The following is a 20302-nucleotide window of genomic DNA, read 5'->3' as shown; positions in this document are numbered from 1 at the left end:
ACACAATCTCACACACAAGGGTGCTGGTAAAAAAAACTAAAAAAACATCTGTCACTTTAGTAGTCTGCTTATCTGGCCCAGCCATGGCAGTACTCTCCCAAGTGAGCACAAAGGCAGCAGTGGTGTTTCATGTTCTGCAGATGAGTTTGCTGATAGCCACACTGCTTCAGCCTCAGTGCTGTTCAAACAGTGAGAGAGCCGGGAGCAGCGATAACCAGGGTCACTGTCTCTTATTGCACTTCTGTAAAACACAGACAAAGGACATACCATTGGAGGTAATTAATGGTTCGTGTGACACATGTAGCCACACAGTAACAACGTTTGGTTCAATTGGTCTGACTAAACACCACCCTCGCCGCCACCTCCACACACGCACTCCCTCTCGTGCTCTCCCTCCCACACCCACACCTTCCAAAACGGACCCCTTCAATCCACCCGGCAACCTCCTCCCCCCCTTTTCTTTTCTTCTTCTCACACTTTGTGGGCTAAGCTGCATGCTCACTGTCCCGAAACGTGATGAACCATCCAGCCCTATGGGAATTTCTCCTCCCAGTTTGCTAGCGTCAGCTACATCTGTGTCTGTGTAGTTCCAACAGCAGCAGCAGCAGCAGCAGTGTGGCAATGGCAGTGACTTGGCTCAGGCATCAGACTGGCTCTCAGTGACATTCTGCTTCAACTTGACTGAGAGGCAGCACCGTTTCCACTCAGCTCAGACAAGCAGGGAAACTTCTCTCCTGCTTTTATTCTTTGGCTCTGGCTTAGATTCTTATTTAATTTATTAATGCCAGAGGAAGGATCCCTTGCAACTTTAAGGATACTTGTCTCATCTGGACAGACCAGACTGCTTTGGACAGCTGAGAATAATGTGATGCCGTACGCTGCGCCTCTTGAGCAGGGATGACCGAAATCTTCCGGTACCCACCCTCCTCCTCCCACTCTCCGTCAGCTTTCTCCTGAGCCTCTGCGTTCACACTTTTCCCCAAGACCCCTCCGGCACGCAAGGGTCAAGTCAGCAGGATTTCTCATCCACCACAATCCTCTCTCCAACTGTGTTGTGAGCCTGTTCCTCAGCACCATACTTGAGGAGAAAGGCTTCCCAAGCAAAACAAAGGGATTAAAAATGAACTTTGCTCTCACCAGGAGACACGGTCTTCCCTTAAACAGAAGACTGTGAGATCTGATGAAAGTCAACTGTGAGTATTCCTCTTTTTCCCCCCCTTTACATCAGTGGTTTGTTTCACAGTCTCCTGAGAATCATGCCCTTTCTGATTAATGCACAAAGGCATGACCTGGATTCAAGAGGAAATAGCATCATGTGTGCACAAGTGCATGTCTGAGAGGTCTCGGCATGTTTTTTTAATGTAGCCTTTTACCTTAATGAATGCAGCAGAGCTCCCAAAAAGATGTGTACATTTATTCTTCAGGCAGACATGCTGTCCAGAAAAGCACCATACACTACATTATATGTGCATCTATTAGCCATATGTCAGTTGTTTTAAAAAAGTTGCTGCTCCTAATTATTGCTAAGTCAATAAAGCCTTGACTCTTCACATATCTTAATTATTTTCTCCTTAATTGCTTTGGAGTTTTAATTTTAGATTCCTGAATGCTTTGATAACCTACACACATTTTTATGTAGACGCTTAATCTGTCTGTAGTTGTGCTGTTTTATTGCACAATCATATTTCTACCCCACACCATCTCCTCTCCAGCCCTCCAATCACCGTCTTTAGCCTCGTCTTAAAACATCTGATAATAGCGCATATATTTGATTTTCTTCTGCACACTTCTAAAATGTTTAATTCATCTTCTTTAGTTGAATTAAACAAGCAAAGAAAGAAAAAAAGGCATTTTGATTCACTTCCACAAAGCCAATCGATCTTTTCCTTCAAAAGCTAAAGCTCTTTTCTTCCCTTCCCCTCTCTGATTAACTGGAAATGACAAAACAGAGAAGGATTAAGCAGTGAAGCGTGATTTTAACGAGTCCTTCCTGTCCCCACAGACCTTGTGAGGTGTTACAACAAACGTTGAGAGGTGCTCGTGCTCTTGAGAAAAATCCTGGAAGCAGTTACCATGGAACAGTAATGGCAATGTTATGGACGAGTAGTCTGTTTTACCACCAGAAACATCCACTATTATATTAGTAAAATTAGGATTTTATGGTGAAACATTTCACGTTTTCAACTTGGGAGTTTTCATGCTCAGATGTACCATAAAGAAACCTGCCATCATCCATGTAATGGTGTGCAGTCTCACATGTGTTCCTCCCTCAGCTGCTTGGTTCTTCCAATATCTTTTGTTGTGCAGACAAAAGTAATATCAGCGCAGAGGAAATGGGGCAAGTTGGGAACAAACATCAGAAAACCCAGAGGCACAAACGATATTTAGCAAATTCTTCACACAAGAATTCAAATGAGCCAGATCATTATCCAAATGATGGGGTCTTAATGAAATGTTGTAGTCACTCATAAAACAGTACTCACTGTTATTGTTTTATTCCCTCCAGTAGCTGCCAAATCTATGCACATCACAATATTCGCCTAACGATCGTGGTCCTCATTTGGCCTGCATGGTAAATGGCCTGCATTTGTATAGCGCTTTACTAGTCCCTAAGGACCCCAAAGCGCTTTACACTACATTCAGTCATCCACCCATTCACACACACATTCACACACACATTCACACACTGGTGATGGCAAGCTACATTGTAGCCACAGCCACCCTGGGGCGCACTGACAGAGGCGAGGCTGCCGGACACAGGCGCCACCGTGCCCTCTGACCACCACCAGTAGGCAAACACGGGGTCAGTATCTTGCCCAAGGATATTTGGCATGCAGCCAGGAGGCAGCCTGGGATCGAACCACCGACCTTCTGATTAGTGGCTGACCTGCTCTGCCACCTGAGCTACAGCCACCCCCATTTCTCACGGGAGGAAAGCTGTAATTTAACTTGTGCTGGTTTGAAAAACAAAACTGTTAAGCAGCAAAACTCGTATTTGATCTTTTCCTTTAGCTGATTTTATCCTACACAATCATCCTTTTACCGCTAATGCTTAAATATCTGTGCTTGGCAGCATTTCTTAATGTGAATATTTTTATTTGTTCTTTCCCCGTCAGTGGCACAAACGTGATTCAAGCAATATCGTAGAGCCACCCTCCTCTTCCAGAATCGAGAGCTCTTAGCAATAGTCCAGTGAGCTGACTGCAAACCATCAGCTCTGGGCTGATTTGCACATCGCCCATCATGCAGATGCATGCCCTACAGTATGGTTGCCTCTGTTTGCTTTCCCTTGACTTGTCTCTGTGTTGCTTTCTCTTCCTTCTGATGATCACTCTCATGTCCTTTCCCTTTTACTAATGCCACACACGCGCTATTTAAGATAAGATAAGATAAGATAAGATAGAACTTTATTAATCCCTCGGGTGGGTTCCTCTGGGAAATTCGACTTCCAAAAAGCACAGCACCGACCGAAGTTACAGTTACAGAATTGTTATATATATATATATATATATATATATATATATATATATATATATATATATATATATATATACACACACACACACACACACACACACACACACACACACACACATATATAAATACAGAGACAAATATAAATAAAATATACAAAGGGGATAAATAGAATAAATAGGAATAAAAAAATAAAAATACAAGTGAATTGCACATTTCAAGTATTGAGTCTATTTGAGTTTGTGCTTTTCGCTGTGCTGTGCATTTGTGTTTCCACCAAAGGACAATGTAAAGAAAGGTTACCTGTGACTAGGAGGCTCGGTGGGGGCAGTGTATGAGGCTGCTGCACAGGAGCCCTGATGGCGAGGTGCCAGAGGACCTGCAGGAAGCCAGCCTTCGACCAGATTTGTGCTACCTGTGCGGACTCACACTGTTAATCACTGGATCAATGACCATTACTTATGCATACCAACACAATATTTGAGAGAATGGTCTGATAGCCTTAGTATGTATAATTAATAAGGGAGACTCAGTTTCCTTGGCAAGAGCAACACGATTTCTTTGCACCACTGTTTGGAGCTGATGCACTCTTTTCTCCTCTTGTTTAAAACCATAATTTAAAAGCTTTTTGTAAGTTCAAATCAAACATTTTTCAAACCTCCCCTGTGTCACGGGGTCACAAAACTTGCCTACTCCCCAGTGTACGTCACATTTGATAACAAGCTTCATCCATAAAAAGCTCCAAAAACAGGACACAACAGACGATATTCACTATTTATAGTGAGGCAGAGGCCATGTTTACTCCACAGTCTGAGTTCTGAGTGTACCATTAAAATGCTTCCTGCTTCGATTTAGAAGCTATTAGCGGGCTTGACTTGTTCTACCACTTGAGGTCAAGCAGTTTGTGTGTGTGCCTGTAAGCCTAGAACACATCAGTCATCAGTGAGTCAGAAATATCTCTGTGCACCTATCATCATTAATTCATTCTTTTCTGAAAAAGGGTAATCAGATTGCTTGCATCACAAAATTGGAAAAACTAACAGAAAAACCAAAGACAGCTAAGAAATAGTCCACGCCTGTGCGTTTTGAGAGTGTACCTGACTTATCTGGGCTCATCTGTGCTACGCCAGCAAACATGTTCACGCAAGACTGCCAAAGCTGTTATGTTTAGAGAGGGTAATATTTTCCAGGCCACATTAAATAGCCTATGACCATTGTAATAAAAAATGTATCAGATGACTATGTGGAAAGAGTGTGTGCCTCTCATAGTGATTAATAAAGATTTATTAGCTATGGGCAGCGCTGCTCAGCTTTATAGCTTCAACCAACCGTTAGGGTGTCCACTAGTAAATTTAACATTTATACTCTCACTTACCATCATTTGTGGCAAAAACACACGGCTGTTTCAGGAAGAAATGGGAAACAAAATAGAAGATGTGACCATAGATTGGATATTGTTTGCAGGATTAAAAAGTAAGCAATGAGAGAAGCGTCTTAAACCCGCATTCTTCTGCAAGAAGCTAAAAGTACCCAAAACGACTTCCAGTTAGTCATGGTAAAAGTGCGCCCTCTTTCTCTCATAAGGTTTCACGGATCAGGACATAATAAAAATCATCTGGCCCTTGGCGGATGAAAATTGGGTAAATACAACCTTAGATTAACCTTTTTAGAGGAAATTTAGCTAAAATGCACAGAGACCTTATGAAAAACTCAGTACAGCCTTACTGTTTCCATAGGAGTTAAGAGGGTAAGTAGCAGCCGGGTACTGCTTATTAAATACACTTGATTAACTGATCATCAGAAATTGTGAGCACCTCTATAAAAGAAGAGATTTTGTTTGCTGGTCAGATGTGTTAACAGAATTTGCAAGAAGGAAAGACGTCAGCAACAACATCAGTCTGGATATGAGTATAAGGTCATTTAGAACCAACTGGAAGTCTGTCATTCGACAGAGAGAAAGATTATTCACAAGTGAAAAACAATCAAGACAGTTGCCAACTTTCCACGAGTGGACGTCACAGCACACGCCAAGGTCAGACTGTGCAATGCTCAGAGAAATTGCAAAAAACCTCCCAAAGGCTACATCTCACACCCTACAGGCTTCAGTTAGCATGTTAAATGTTAAAGTTCCTGACAGTACAACTAGAAAAAGTCTGAAGAAGTACGGCTTGTTTACAAGGTTTGCCAAAAGAAAGCCTCTTTTCTCTAAAAAGAACATGGCAGCATGAGTTAGCATGACTTGCAAAGTTGTTTCTGAACAAACTAAGACTTCTGGCACCTTTTTCTATGCTTAAGTGTTTTCTAACATTCACACTCTTATGGATGCATCTAACTTAGGGTTAATATTTTGCTCAAGGATATTTTGCCTACAGACTGGACTGAGCAGTCAGGGAGTGAACGACCAAACGTCTGATTCCTGGGGGACCTGCTCTGCCTCCTGAATAACTGCCACCCCAAAGTGATGTGGCTCAAAGACCCCAACAGTGGAGATGTTTGGCCATAATGCAAAGTGCCACATTTGGTGAACATGAAACACAGCATATCAGCTCATAGTGTCCGAGTGGCGGAGGGTTTGAGGGGTGATGATTTGGTGTTGTTTTGCAGGGACTGGACCTGGGTACCTTGCAGTTAACTATGAACACCTGTGTATACCAAAGTATTTTAGAGACAAGTGAGAGGCCATCCAAAGCGTGCCAAAAATGAGTCAGGAGAGACCACCTACAACCAGCAAATCTCCAGTAGAATGGCTGAAAAACAAAAGAATCAAGATATTGCAATGGTTAAAGTCCAGACAGTCTAGAGTTAAGCAAGGACCTTCAGAGAACTGTGCATAAACAAATGCCTCAATGAAATGAAGCATCGCTGTATAGAACAGATGGCCAAAATTCCTCCACAATGATGTGAGAGACTGTTACAGTCACACAGAACACAGAAACTCCAAGTTATTGTGGCTAAAAGTGATTCAACAAGCTATTTAATCATGGGATATAGTTCGTTTTTCATTTTTCGTTTTAGTCTTTGTTGAATAAATAATTACATGGTATAATATGTCATATGTTGTTGTTTATCTGAGGTTATATTTGCCTAATTTTAAGACCAGCTCAGAACCAGATAATTTTTTATCATATCCTGATATGTGAACCCTTAGAATTAAGGGTCGGTGCCCGATACCATGACTGAATATAGAAGTCTGATTAGTTCGTGGTCTCAGTTGCCAGCTTTTTGTGTCGTGACAAGTTGTAATATTGATTTTCCCAAAGCACTTCCATTTACAGTAAAATAGATGATGAAACAGTGTATACTTTAGGTCAGGCCTACCTTGTGATTGGAAAGCTCTGACTGTTTGACACCTGGCTTCAAAACTCCAAGATGCCAACATTGGAAGCACTTAAAGACTTAACAGGACTTTACAAAATGACGCATGGCATCAAGGTGGCAACATATGTGCTGTTTTTACAGTCTATGAACGGGGCTTAGTTAATACCTAGCTTGTGAACGTGTTGGAAGTTTGAGCAGCAGAATTACTTTGTGTTTAGCAGACCATAAAAAGAAACCAACAGGGAGTGAATATGGACTCCAAATGACAGTGATGCTATTCAACATGTTACTTTTGTCGTGCTACATTGACACTAACATGATGTTATCTGGAAGATGTTAACTGAGGCTGACATTAGTTTGTGTAATGAACATTGACAAATTGATCCATCTTTTGATGGGATCACACTAGCTGCAAAGTCCATCGTCAATTCAGTGTCTTATTTTAGCATGTTAGTGTCTCCAGTCTTAGTATATTGGCTACTGATAGTTGATTGATGCTATAAAAGGTCTAAAAAAGGAAGCCAACAAAGAAATTCCATTAACCTACATTATTTTAAATGGCCCACAGGGGAACACTCTGGTTTCCAAAGACTCCTGGTTATATTGAAGTCCAAGAGGCACCTTGCTCTATAATCTCAATAAATAATTTCATGTTGACTTTATGGATTAAATTACTAGTCATAGGTTGAAATCACTAGAACTTTAGGTTGATTTTGATTACAAGAGTCAGAAATGTGAATTATTAAGATTTGTGACTGAAGTCGTTAATCCTCAGTTTCACAGGAGTCACTGGTCACTCATCACATCAAGATTAAAAACACTAAGATGGTGATGGCAAAAACTCTCTCAGCTTGAGGCTTGTTATGGGAGTGGGTAATGTCTTTGGACTTCGGGAGGAAACCAGAGTACTAGAAGAGAACCCACTCAAGCTCAGGGAGAGCATGTAGTCTCCACACACAAGGGCCCCAGCTGGCCGGTGGGTTTGAACCCTCTTGCTCTGAGGCGACAGCGCCAACCACAGCATGCCGCCCATATTTGAAATTTGTAAATAGTTTATTCAAAGCAGGGTAATGATGCAGGGATTCGAGTAATGTGATATGAAATGCTATTCTATAACAAGATGAGGGACATTTGAAGTCCTGCCGGAGGACTCCAACTGTCGCACCATCACTGTAATGTTATTTGTGCGGGCCTCAGGCTACCACTGGCACTCCTGCTTACCTGGCACTGTCCAAGAAATGCCTGTGAATAAGAACGTTATTTCTCAAGTGAGGTTGTGATTATATCCAGAGAATTACATTGCGGACAGCGATACATCTCTTTCTGGAGGAGTTATCCACCTGAGCGTGACGTTAAGAGAAAGTTTCCTTTTACCCGAGCTCAGACTCCAGCAGCATTTTCAGGATCACAAAATAATCTCAAAATAACTCTGACAAAGTCATTTTAAGTAAACTGGAGTTTAACGACTTTAGATTCAAAGATTTAAACAATTTTTTGTGCCTAAACTAAGGTTACCATTTGGGATACTGTTAGATATCTACATTTGGTTATTTACTTAGTAAATGAAAGTAGTCTTTTAGTCCAGGCTTAGTCAGCTAAAACATAAATGCTTGTATACGTGTCTGAAACCCAGTTCCACAACACTGACTGCTGTCCTAGCTGTGCCTGTGTTTTGGAACAGGCTGGCTGAGAGGGTAATATGTAAAGCTGTCTGTACCTACATGTGTGCCAGTACTCTGGCTGACAGCCTGAGGCTGCATTTGCTGCTACCCACATGGAGGTTATCTGCACTGAGTTCATTGTTGCTCTGCACTGAGAGTCTCAGAGCATCTGCACCTCCCCGATGGTAGATTCACCATATGCCGTAGCTGTATTATTTTCAGTCGAACAGAATAAGTGTGAATTTGAACATAAAGTTTTAGAGTTTGGAAGGTCGTACACAGGACACAGATGCTGGGCTGTAACATGGCGATTTCCTAATTTTAAGCAGACCAAGTGGCAGGGATGAAAATACCAGTGCCGTGGTGCCCAGTTGGCTGCAGCATTTCCTGAGGGAAGACTGACCGATCTAGAAAGATAGAGGGAACGACAGCCTATTAACTCGTAGAAACAAGAGAAAAACTAGTGCCTCACAGCCAAGTAGCATTTATATATAAACAAATAGTCTACATGAATGGGTATGAATCTGTATCAGTTGTATATGCAAATATATTCAGTTTCACAGGATTTAATCTTGCTTCAGTAGATTTCAAACTGATCAAAGTCAGTGCAAGACCGCACAGATGTGTTTGTACTCCATGATAGACGAGGCATCAAGCCATAGCCATTTCCTACGGGCTTTGGGTGGATAGCCTCACACTCGCTATTAACTGTAGTTTCCAGCACAGAAGAACATTTTCACCTGGTCTAACCTGAGAGGGAGGAACCCTGTATGTTGTGAGCTTCCATGTGCATGTGCGATTTTTCACTGTGATCAGTTGTGAATTAATAGCTGTAGTGGTCACTTACTGTCCCTGCATTCATATGCTACTTTCCCCCCTACATCCAAGAAAATGCATTAGCAGGAGAAACCAAGCTAATGATCAAACATCAGGTTTGCCTACTTGCTAATTAAATGCGGTCCATCCTAAAAATGACAACAGACTGATACATGCAAATAAGCTGACAGCAAGTCTCAAGTGTATGCAGGCAATTACTACCTATACTGGATCTGTGAAATGATATATAATATATGTATAAATTAAACATCTTCCAGCAGATTAACGCTCCCTCCAAAAACATGTTAAACTGACAATCATGTCGACTACACACAATGCATGTGACTAGTAGCGCCAACAACCTTTCCAAGCATCTGACAATTGTTTGTAGGCTCGGGCCAATCACAAGCAGCAAACGTGTAACATAGTAAGTACACAAAAATAATAGATCATCACTTGATAGGTCTGCTCCATTCTGTTGGATATAAATTGATATTGCTTTATAAATAAATGTACTTATTTACTTAAGCAAATATATTAGGCGCTTCGAGTAGGGATATTTAAAATACTGTTTTATTTACACATGTAAAAGAAACTTGTTATTACAAATAGAACATATTTGTATGTGAGCGAACAATTCGTTTCTCAACAAGAATCTCAAAATGCAGTGAATATCTGTCAGAGAAGGATGATTACTAAAATATTCACTCTCTAAAATTGCAATGGCTGAATGAATAACAAAACTACAATCCCCATCATCACTTGTCTGTTTCAGAATTTCAGTTTTAACACAAGATAAAATCATTTGTCCTTTTTTGCATTTTGTCACAGACACAAACATATCAGCCTCAGTATTAACACCCCAACATGAATTTAAGTCCAGGTTTGACTAGTTCATGTACACTGAACTGCTGCCATCTAGTGGCAGACATACAGAGTAATGCTTCTTTTCTTCTTTTTTTCAGGAGGGCTTAGTGGAAATGACAAACCTGGTATTAAAGACTCCTGCGATACTTGGATGCCAATAACCAGGAGAAGGCCATGGAAGGAGAAAACATGAACTCCACAGTAAATACCAGCACGATGGATATCCACCTGGTCACCCACAGTCTCTGGGAGGTGATCACCATTGCAACTGTCTCGGCTATAGTCAGCCTCATTACCATTGTGGGGAATGTTCTAGTAATGGTCTCCTTTAAAGTCAACAGCCAGCTGAAGACAGTGAACAATTACTACCTGCTGAGTCTGGCAGCTGCAGATCTCATCATAGGTGTTTTCTCCATGAATCTATACACCTCTTACATACTGATGGGTTACTGGGCCTTGGGAAACCTCGCCTGTGACTTGTGGTTGGCATTGGACTACGTAGCTAGCAATGCCTCAGTCATGAACCTGCTGGTGATCAGTTTTGACAGATATTTCTCCATCACCAGGCCTCTAACTTACAGGGCCAAACGGACTCCTAAACGAGCTGGGATCATGATAGGTTTAGCGTGGCTAGTGTCACTTGTTCTGTGGGCCCCGCCTATTCTCTGCTGGCAGTACTTTGTTGGAAAGAGGACTGTACCCGAGAGGCAATGCCAAATCCAGTTTTTCTCTGAGCCTGTAATTACTTTTGGGACAGCTATTGCAGCCTTTTACGTCCCTGTATCTGTCATGACAATCCTCTACTGCAGAATCTACAAGGAGACAGAAAAGAGGACCAAAGATCTTGCAGAGCTTCAAGGGATTAACTGTTCTACAGAGTCTGGGGTGGCTCAGCCTCAGAAAACCATCATCAGATCTTGTTTTAGCTGTAAACTAAGTTCAGCATCACAAGACAGGAACCAGGCCTCGTGGTCCTCCTCCACCAGGAGCAACGCGGTCAAATCAGCGGCCACCACCAGCGATGAGTGGTCCAAAGCTGGTCAGCTGACCACCTTTAACAGCTACGCCTCCTCTGAGGACGAGGACAGGCCAGTGTCTCCAGGAGGCTTCCAGACCTCTTTTGGGAACCAGGCTTGCAAAGCCACCAAGAGTGGAGTATGCAGCGAGAGCGAGCAGCTCAGCAGCTACGATGAAGAGAGTTTCTTTCAGACGCCACCCAAAAGCAACTCCCAGAAGAGCAGCAAGTGTGTGTCCTACAAGTTTAAACCAGTGACCAAGGAAAGTCACACGGAGCACCAAAGCAGAAACGGAGACACGAAAATCACGTCGCCAACATTCTCCTCGGCCGAGTCCATGAGCGTTCCGTCCACCTCCACCATGTCCAAGCCCATAGACACAACGCTGAAGAGCCAGATCACCAAGAGAAAAAGGATGGTGCTGATCAAGGAAAGAAAGGCAGCTCAAACTCTCAGCGCCATCCTGCTGGCCTTCATCTTAACATGGACTCCTTATAACATCATGGTGCTGATTTCTACCTTCTGCTCTCAATGCATCCCCGTCTCCCTCTGGCACCTGGGCTACTGGCTGTGCTACGTCAACAGCACCGTCAATCCCATGTGCTACGCCCTTTGCAACAAGACCTTCCAAAAGACCTTCCGCATGCTCTTACTCTGCCAGTGGAAAAAGAAAAGGATTGAAGAGAAACTATACTGGTATGGACAAAACCCTGTGGTCAGCTCTAAAATGACATGAAGAAGTTGTGAGACAGTGGCTGTAAATCACATGTTTGCACCAATAACTTTGGCTTTATGAACTTGTGCATACGTATTAGGTGATATCAAAAGATATCCAGAGCCTAGTACATCTTATAGTGCTGCTCATTAATCAGTAGGTTTGCTATAGTGTATGGTAATTGCTGCTGGAAGAATATTACTGTATGTAGGGTCAAAAATATACAAAACAAACCAGTATTTTTCTCCAAGTTGAAGCACATTTACGCCATTGATTTACACAGCAGCACACTTTGATATATGGAGACCATCGTGAAGTTGCTCCAGTCTAAAAAGTCAAGCTGATGCACTCATACCCAAAATGTCACAAGACACACAGAGCTCTTTAATTCTTAAAGTATTGTGCTTGTACTGATGAGGTGTATTTCCAAATGGCTGTCGTTGTTTTTATTTAAAAGGGCTAATATGCTTCATCGTGATGTCGGACTCTTGCTCGTTAAGTCAAGACACTTACTTGATGTTCATGAAAGCCTTTTAATGTGTGCCACTGTAATTTGTCCAATGAATAAATGTGTAGAGAGTCAGCTTCATTGTTTTGTCATCACTTGCTATGATTTTCATGTCGTGCGAAATCCCAGTGCAAAATACGGTTATAGGAATCATGCGTAAAAGGCATTAATGGATCACTTGAGTTTACCGATTGGGAATAACTAACTTGTTAATAATGTCAGTGTTTACATTGGAAGTTTTGTGGAGGATTTAACAGCTCACACTGTTTATGAATTCTCTTTATTACATTTTATTCTCAGGATATTTTCGTTTTCATTAAGCATTGAACTACAGTATGTTTTACTGTGGCTAAATCAATATCACTGTATTTCTGGCAAACTTGTAATGTACTGTGGAAAATATGTTGGTGCGCTGCTCCTTTGTGTACCCACTGAATGGAAGATGCCTTGCACAGGCTATTTTTTTTTTATTATCTGTCATAAGCTATAATGCCATGAAACACTTCTTGGTAACTGTGATAAACCAGGAGTCTGCACTTGCAATTTTCAGAAAGAAAAAAACAAAACTAAAAAACATGCTTTGCTTCAAGTATACTGACTTGGTGTGTGATGGAAACAAAGCTAGAGCTAAATCTGTACTGCGACTTTTTACTGTATTTCAAGTTTGTGATGCGTTTTTGTTTCTTTTCAGTATTTTGTGATCATGTCCATGCATTTTTGAATAAAATGTGGTCAATAGAAGGTCCAGTAGTCACTACAAGAAAATCCCTGATATCACCCATTGTTGTGTTTAATGACAAAAACTCAAATCTGGCACAAATCCTGGGAATGACGTCCTTATAGCTCATCCTTCTTGCAGTCTCCACTCTGAATCAGTTTCACTGTGTCAGAAGGTCTCACCATCATCCATGCATACTTGCACAGCCGCTCCTTGTTGCAGTCTTTTTGCCAGTAGATGACATTTCTGCGATTCAGATTGGCGCCGGCGCAGGCGTCGTACCACCAGCCTCCTCCCGGCACCCCTTGAAACTCCAGTTTGGCACAGTTCTGGAAGTAGTTATCATTGTCTCTGTCTTTAGTGGTGAATTTCTGGTTGTCATGGAGATAATTCTCTGTATCCAGCGTCAGAGCGTCTACGGTCGTTCCCTCAAACAACCCCAGTCTCAGTCTATAAGCTGATGCTTCATCCTCCACCAGGAATGGATCATACTCTCCCATCTTTGTGACAGCATCTTGGTCCACAAGTTTTATTCCTAGTTTATAGCGTGCAGGCCCACGGGTAAGCTGATGAAGGTAGTCATTCCCAAGCCAATGATCTCCAGTGATAAAACCAAAGCCTTTCTTATATTCAGCCCAAGTGCAATCAAAATTCACACTGCTATTCACAGTAATGTGCTGCACCACGGTCCAGCCTCCCTCCTGCATGGCACAGTAGGCCACAATGGGGGAGTCCCCTGGTTGGATCAGGTACACTCCGTCTCTGGCCCGGCCTGAAGAGGCCATCAGCATTTCATAGCAGTCTCTGGGCAGCACTGTTGAGCAATTAAACATCAGTCATATCAATCAGGGCAATCAGAATTACTTTATAGCTAAGAATTAGGCAGGTTTATCATATACATCACACATCGAGTCTATTACTCCATTACCAGCTTTTTTGATAATTACCACATATTTGTTTTGTCTTCATTTAGTACAAAAAGGTTTAACGTGTGAAAATGACAGTTATTTCACAAAGTTTATGTACTGATCCTCGACTCAGTGGAGTAGCTTTCTAAATTCTGTAATATTATCGTGACTGAAATGTGAAATTTAAATAACTTAAACAAATTACAAGCTGCTAGTAGGTGAGCTTTTCAGCTGCACATTCGTTTTGAAGTCTTCAAAAGGAGACGCAGAAGCTTTGTTTGCTTTTCCCAGTTTTTACACCAAGCTAACTAGCTTGCTAACATTAGCGTCTAGCTTAGAGAAACAGAACCGCCCCCCAACTGTTTTTCAAATTGCCAAACAACTTCTTTAAACCCAATCCATGCACAATTTGGTTATGTCTAATTTAAGGACCCCTCAGGTGTTCAGTGAATAGTTGCGGTCTGGTACAAACAATGCAGGTCAGGAATTGTAGTGATGTCTGAAAATTTGCTTACCTTGTATTACTTTCCACCCAAGGCATGATTAGATTTAAACACAAGTGCTAAAAGTCTATAAAAAAATCCAGTACTTTATGAAAATGATCATTTTATTTATTTGAGGGACAAAATATCAGATCTTCTACTTTTGGAATCTGGTTTATTGTGCAGCTGTTGTGCAGCAATAAATAGCTTTAAATAAATTTACACATGGCCCAGATGGACTACAACATGTCCAAACCATCCTACTCCTTCAATTGTGCCTTGGAAAACATTTTTATGATGTCATGTTTCTTTTCTTCAAAGATAATCTTTCTAATATTACCAACAACCTTACGTGAACAGAAAGCTGTAGACAGGCAGAAATGTTGCTTTGAGAGAGCCGTGGCTTTCTGCTTGCAGCACTTGCAATGCACACTGCTCTTGTTCACTGTTCTCCTGATAATTTTCTTAAGAACATTGATATTAACCAATGTGAGAGAGGCCTTTACTTACAAATCACACTCTTGGAATAAAGTCTGCTGATCTGCTTTACATGGACAGGGTAACAATTCTGTCCAACATTTCTGAATGTGAAAGGACTGTCTGTCTGATCACATTCAAAAAATATGTTTCTGTACAAAATAATTTCTCAATGTTTCCCAGGTAAGCACAATAAAACATTGCTTTTCTAAAAGTTTTCTAATAGATTGCCTTTTAACAATGCACAAATAACCTCAGAGGACCTAATGCTTATCATCAGTGAGTCAATAAGCGATTTGGATCTAGAGGTTGGAATTAAACTCACATCCACAAGAGTAATCTTCACAGATAATCACAGATATGAATGTATTCAGCGTTTAAAAAAAATCAAATGATTTTCCAGACTAGTGTTTTGAAAATTCTCCCAAATCATGTTCAGCTTTTGTCCAAATCCACAACTGAAACAGACAGGAAAGAAAAGTCAAACAGGAAGTGAAAGCCTGCATAAATAAATACCTCTCATTCCACGGTTCAGGACCAATTTATGCTCATCTGGTGAAAGGAGATTTAGGTTTTCAGCTTGGAGATGCTCCATGTCAAGTCCAGTCACACTAAGCAGCAGCAAAACCACTGCTGGCGACAGGCATCTCAAATACTTCATCCTTTACTTTTTCTGTGATCAAACCAACAGCATTTTTTTAGTGATATGAGCTGATGTAACAAATACAAAACTCTATCCATCCATCTATTTTCCTCCGCGTATCCAGGCCGGGTCTCAGGGGCAGCAGCCTAAGCAGACAACCCCAGACCTCCCTCTCCCCGGCCACCTCCTAATACAAAACTGTGCTGAAGAAATATAAAATCAAAGCGCTTACATTAAGTAGAGCCACCTGTGTCCTGAAACACAGTGTAGAAATGTGTTGTCTGTACCAGAACCGTCTCCCACTCTGTATTTGTCTCCTCTGATCGAATGACAAGCAGCAGAAACACAAACACAATGGCCGACAGCTGAGTTCGGATTGAGAGACTGAATTGCAGTGCCCGTGCCTAGCTAGAGTTGGACTTTATCCTCAGGTTCACCTTAAAATGATAGACACCAGTCCTCGACTTATCTGTGCAAAGTGAGATAAAACCCACATTTAAACACATATCTCTGCCTTACTTAAATCACTTCAACTGTGAATGAGGTTTAAAGTCCAGCTGAGACTGAACTCTAAAGGTTCAGCCTTTGCTCATTTCACTCCTCCTCCTATTGAGTGTTTTTGTGAGTTAATTGGAGTGTGAAAGCCCCTGATCTCAACTGGTGTTTGCCCTCTGCTTCAACACAAGCCTATTATCTTGATTTATATCTAACAAGCGTTGTGTTCTGCTACAGTACTTAACGTTGGTGATTCTGTAACCTCCTGTATCATTAGTAGTTTAGACCCTTGTTATTTGTTGGACACTGGGATATGTATGAGAAAAAAAAACTGCCCCATAGGACTTGTATATATCCAGAAGTATTAGAGTAGTACACAGAGTACGGTTTCATTTTTGAGTTAGCACGCTGCACAGAACTGAAGCATGTTCATTGCATTTTACACATAGAATTGATTAAATGACCTCTTTTTAAATTCTGATCTCTTTTATTTCTTTATGTCATGTAACATCCATCAGTCTTTCCTCCCCATGTGAATTCTGCTGATTGTTTTTGCCTTCAAATTTTACCCATTTCAGAAGCATAAACACTAAAGAGCCAGAAACATCTGGTTCTTTAGTGTTAGTTGACCTTTTTCAAAGAGTGTTGCTTGTAATCTGACAGTTTAGTTCAAGAGTAGGGGAGACCGGGGATAGTTGTAACGTGGGTCAGTTGTAACACTTCCAATTTCTCCAATCAGGGCTAAGTTTCAAATGATGTGATTAATCCTGTGCATGCCCAACTCAGTTGTGCTATCACATGTGAAAAATCAGCACATTTTGTCAAACACAAACAATTTAACACGAAAAAAAGTAATTTGTATGCCAAAAAGTAAGTTTTTCTACTTTATTTCAATTTCTAATAGCATTATCTGCTTTGCAGTTAAACTCATCAAACTTAAATTATGTTATTTGTATGTCTATGGGGATATATTCTGTGTAAGTCTTTAGTGCTAATGTTTTAGCCGTTGGCTGTAATGTTAGCGAGTTCATGGCTATAGGAGTCTGGGTCAGTTGTAACAGCAACAGTCTGGGTTAGTTGTAACAATAACGCAGATGTTACAACTTACCACACTATTACTTTAACTTATATTAAACAAGTTGGGGCAACGACATCAGCAGAGAGAGGTTCACTGGTCGCATTTGTATATGCGGTTAATGCCATTGGCAACACAATTCCTCCACTGTTTGTGTTCCCACACATACATTATGCAGACCACTGTGTCAGAGATGGACCAGTAGGAAGTACTGGTAGTGGAAATAAATCAGGATGGGTGCAAGAAACAGATTTCCTCATCTTTCTGAAGCACTTTGCAAACCACACCAAGGTAAGCCAGGATAAAAAGTAATGGAATTGCGATGCTGGTGAACAACTACATTTTTTCAGCTTCATTGTTATGTTCAAAATTGGTGCAAGAGTTGTAGGTTATAATGCCCACTGGACCAATGAGGCCAAACTCAAGGAAGACCAACCAAAATTAATGAAATATTCAGTTGCAGAAAATTCCATAATTTGTCTTTTTTGGGGGGTTGGAATATGTTCAAAAGTTAGATTTCTGCATTCTGTCACACACACACATAACTACATAAATGGCTCTAAGTGCATTCATGTGTTGAATAAACAAAGATTACATGTTAATGTTTTGTTAGTACCCTTATTTCATTGTGTTACATTTTACCCCAGGATATGTTACAACTAACCCAGACTATGGGGTTAATTGTAACATTTCACTCTTTGTGTTTGAGACCATACCATGCAATGGGTAATTGTGCTGCAGAGAAAATAGCTGCACTATTTAATAGCCGAGACATGTAAATACTTTGCATTACATTTTGAATCCACTACCTTAAAAGAGCTCCAATTTACAGACAGAAATGTCAGAAATGTTACAACTATCCCCGGTCTCCCCTAGTTCAACTTAAGGTAAAGACAGTCATATACAGTTTTACGGAAGATGCAATTGTTGTTTTTGCAGCCATAAAACAGAAATATTAGTGGCATCCCTTTTTAGTGTTTTTGTAACATATTATTATAATATCAATCACAAATGACAAAAAAGTGTTAATCATTAATGAAGCAGTTAAAAGGACAAAAATCTTACAGTCATCACAATATCTGCGTTGTGAAAATAAGTGGATAATTATTTACAAAATACTACTTTGCTACTTAAGAGAGAAATTATCGGCCTTGTCACACCATTGCTGTTGTAGACATTGCTCAATTCTTTAGTTGCTTAAGCTGCTCTGCAAATACATCCAGCCCACACTAAGAGCCAGTCAGTGCAAACGTCAGCAGCTACTATGAATAACACTTTCAAAACTAAGGAGACTGTTCATGCGCCCTGAGGCGAATAAAATTGAATTGAACTGTTAACGGAGAACGATGCGTTCAGGATCTTCACTGCTGACATGTGAGTTTAGACAGGAAGGAATCGATGACCTAAGGGGCAAAAAGATGTACATAAAATGCAAAAACATAAACACACACATATATACACATATAACTAACAGTGTTAAATTCTGCATGTTTACCTTTGCCATGTCTCCTGCAGGTCCTGGAACAGACTTCAAAAAGGGTTCCTGCTGCCACAATTCCCATAACTGCTGATTAAAAACTTGAAAGTTTCTGCAACAAAGGAATAAATCATACAACTCTGGCAAATTAATGTCAAAAGATTGTGCTTTTTTTTTTTTTAATTAAAAATAAATATATTAAACTTACTCATCCAGCAGAGAGTTTGTTGAGCCACTGAAGCCACTATCTTTTAGATCCTCCCACCAGTTTTTTAAAACTGAATTTACCCACTTTAGGCCAACAGTAAGATGCCTATAAAAGAAAATACAAAAAATAATTATCCTGCTGCTAAACACAATGTTATTGTACATGTGTAAAGTGTTTTATTCAGCAGGATTACTCACTCTTCATATGGACTGCTGAGGACTTTGCCAACTAAAGGAAAGAGGTCGACACAACAGCCGATGGTTATCTTTGAAGAATCCTCATCAATGCTGCAGGGAAAATATAAAAATTATTGTAGTAACACTATAATCTCAGTGTTACTAGGATATTTGCAAAACTCAGTGCTCACCATTTGCTTATGAGCGGGAGAAAGTCAACAAACACACCAGTATCTTGGATACTGTACAAAAAATATGATGTAATCAAACTTTGGAAATACTAGCAAACAAGCATTGGCGCATGTTTGAAAGCAGCCGCACGGCGCACACCTCAGAAAGTATGTCAGCAGCTCTCCAACATTTCTCTGCCACAACGTTAAAGCCACTTTGAGTCTTAGATTTCTTCCAAAAAGCACGTCAGTCAGCGTGTTGTGATCCCTCGTGAGCTGGAAAACATAGTCAGCTTTAAGTAGTTTCAGCTGCGTGTTTGCAAGAAAAGTAATTCATAAAACAATGCAAACGTCTTACTGACCTCAGTCAGTACACAGTAGTCAGCCTCTTCACAACCAGTTCTATCAGTTCCTTGGTTGTTATTGATATTATTGACATGAAATGGGAAATCCCAGGGGTCCATACTGAAAATATCCTGCTGTGTGCCCTGCAAGACTTTTGTTTCATTTTCCTTGTTTGGAGCATCACAAGTTCTCCCAGACCCAAGCTGCTTTCTTCGAGCCACAGTCAGATGATGAGTCTTCCTTTTACATGACACTACCCGCTTCACTCTGCCTGGGTTGTTCCCAGAGCGGCTAACCGGGTATCTGGATGGGGTAAAATTCCAAATATAGCTTTTAATCAAAAACAAATGGCTGTAAAAAATGCAAAACAGGCAGGAAATACCTCTTTTTGTTGCACTCTTCATTTGCAGCATCATCCGCCTGAATTTAAAAAGACAAAACATGGCGATGCACAAACACAGCTAGAGGCATAAAAAGCACCAGGAACCAGAAATAGATTTGTGCAACATAATGACCAACCCAGCTCACCTGTTTTGTGTTTCTCCCTTTAGGATAGCTCACTTTGTACTGTGCTGCATCATGATGCAAGCGATCCTCAACATTTTGGCTCTCTGCATCTTCAGTGTTGGGGTCCATTATATCTAAAAAGAAAGGATATATGAATGAGTTAACAAATTTATAAACACGACAAAATACATACATACCTCACTGAACCTTAGAGCCTTTGCCTGAAAATCATCTAAGATCAACTTA

At 40.8% G+C, this 20302-nt stretch overlaps 3 protein-coding genes across 7 annotated transcripts in view; 1 reads left to right on the top strand and 2 right to left on the bottom strand.

Annotated features, from left to right (window-relative positions):
* Positions 1 to 495: 495 nt before the first annotated feature.
* On the top strand, positions 496 to 13384 carry chrm5a (cholinergic receptor, muscarinic 5a). Its single transcript, XM_086273972.1, has 2 exons — positions 496 to 1193; positions 10235 to 13384. Exon 2 carries the CDS (start codon positions 10311 to 10313, stop codon positions 11886 to 11888), a length of 1578 nt encoding a protein of 525 aa, XP_086130098.1. The 5' UTR covers positions 496 to 1193; positions 10235 to 10310; the 3' UTR covers positions 11889 to 13384.
* LOC147307429 (fibrinogen-like protein 1-like protein) lies at positions 9492 to 16116 on the bottom strand. The gene is made up of 3 exons (XM_086273981.1): positions 15836 to 16116; positions 15477 to 15633; positions 9492 to 13907 (listed from the first exon to the last, which is right to left on the bottom strand). Exons 2-3 carry the CDS (start codon positions 15619 to 15621, stop codon positions 13213 to 13215), a joined length of 840 nt encoding a protein of 279 aa, XP_086130107.1. The 5' UTR covers positions 15622 to 15633; positions 15836 to 16116; the 3' UTR covers positions 9492 to 13212.
* A 1073-nt stretch (positions 16117 to 17189) lies between these two features.
* Positions 17190 to 20302, bottom strand: part of LOC147307427 (KATNB1-like protein 1) — a 39830-nt gene continuing 36717 nt past the window's right edge. For 2 of the 5 annotated variants that reach the window (XM_086273980.1, XM_086273976.1), the window contains exons 2-10: positions 20078 to 20190; positions 19932 to 19969; positions 19567 to 19852; positions 19365 to 19480; positions 19226 to 19276; positions 19056 to 19145; positions 18859 to 18963; positions 18669 to 18762; positions 17704 to 18576 (exon numbers count right to left, since the gene is read on the bottom strand). In XM_086273980.1, the coding sequence (XP_086130106.1) occupies positions 18535 to 18576; positions 18669 to 18762; positions 18859 to 18963; positions 19056 to 19145; positions 19226 to 19276; positions 19365 to 19480; positions 19567 to 19852; positions 19932 to 19969; positions 20078 to 20185 (930 nt within the window). In that variant the 5' untranslated portion in view covers positions 20186 to 20190 and the 3' untranslated portion in view covers positions 17704 to 18534. Of the gene's footprint in view, positions 18577 to 18668; positions 18763 to 18858; positions 18964 to 19055; positions 19146 to 19225; positions 19277 to 19364; positions 19481 to 19566; positions 19853 to 19931; positions 19970 to 20077; positions 20191 to 20302 lie in introns of all 5 variants that reach the window. The other 3 variants (XM_086273979.1, XM_086273978.1, XM_086273977.1) reach the window with 3 other exon arrangements.

This window comes from Aulonocara sp. 'chitande type north' Nkhata Bay, linkage group LG19 (assembly GCF_057382095.1).
Source record: "Aulonocara sp. 'chitande type north' Nkhata Bay isolate Kocher_YH1m ecotype deep benthic linkage group LG19, A_spYH_male_GT1.1, whole genome shotgun sequence".
Lineage (NCBI taxonomy): Eukaryota > Metazoa > Chordata > Actinopteri > Cichliformes > Cichlidae > Aulonocara > Aulonocara sp. 'chitande type north' Nkhata Bay.
This window is presented reverse-complemented; position numbering and strand designations above follow the sequence as displayed.

Excerpts from the sequence above, each read along its gene's own strand:
- chrm5a (XM_086273972.1), top strand. The coding sequence starts at position 10,311 with ATGGAAGGAGAAAACATGAACTCCACAGTAAATACCAGCACGATGGAT.
- LOC147307429 (XM_086273981.1), bottom strand. The coding sequence starts at position 15,621 with ATGAAGTATTTGAGATGCCTGTCGCCAGCAGTGGTTTTGCTGCTGCTT. Across the intron at positions 13,908-15,476 it reads CCTGAACCGTGGAATGAGAG|TGCTGCCCAGAGACTGCTAT; the intron begins GTATTTATTTAT and ends ATTGCTCAACAG.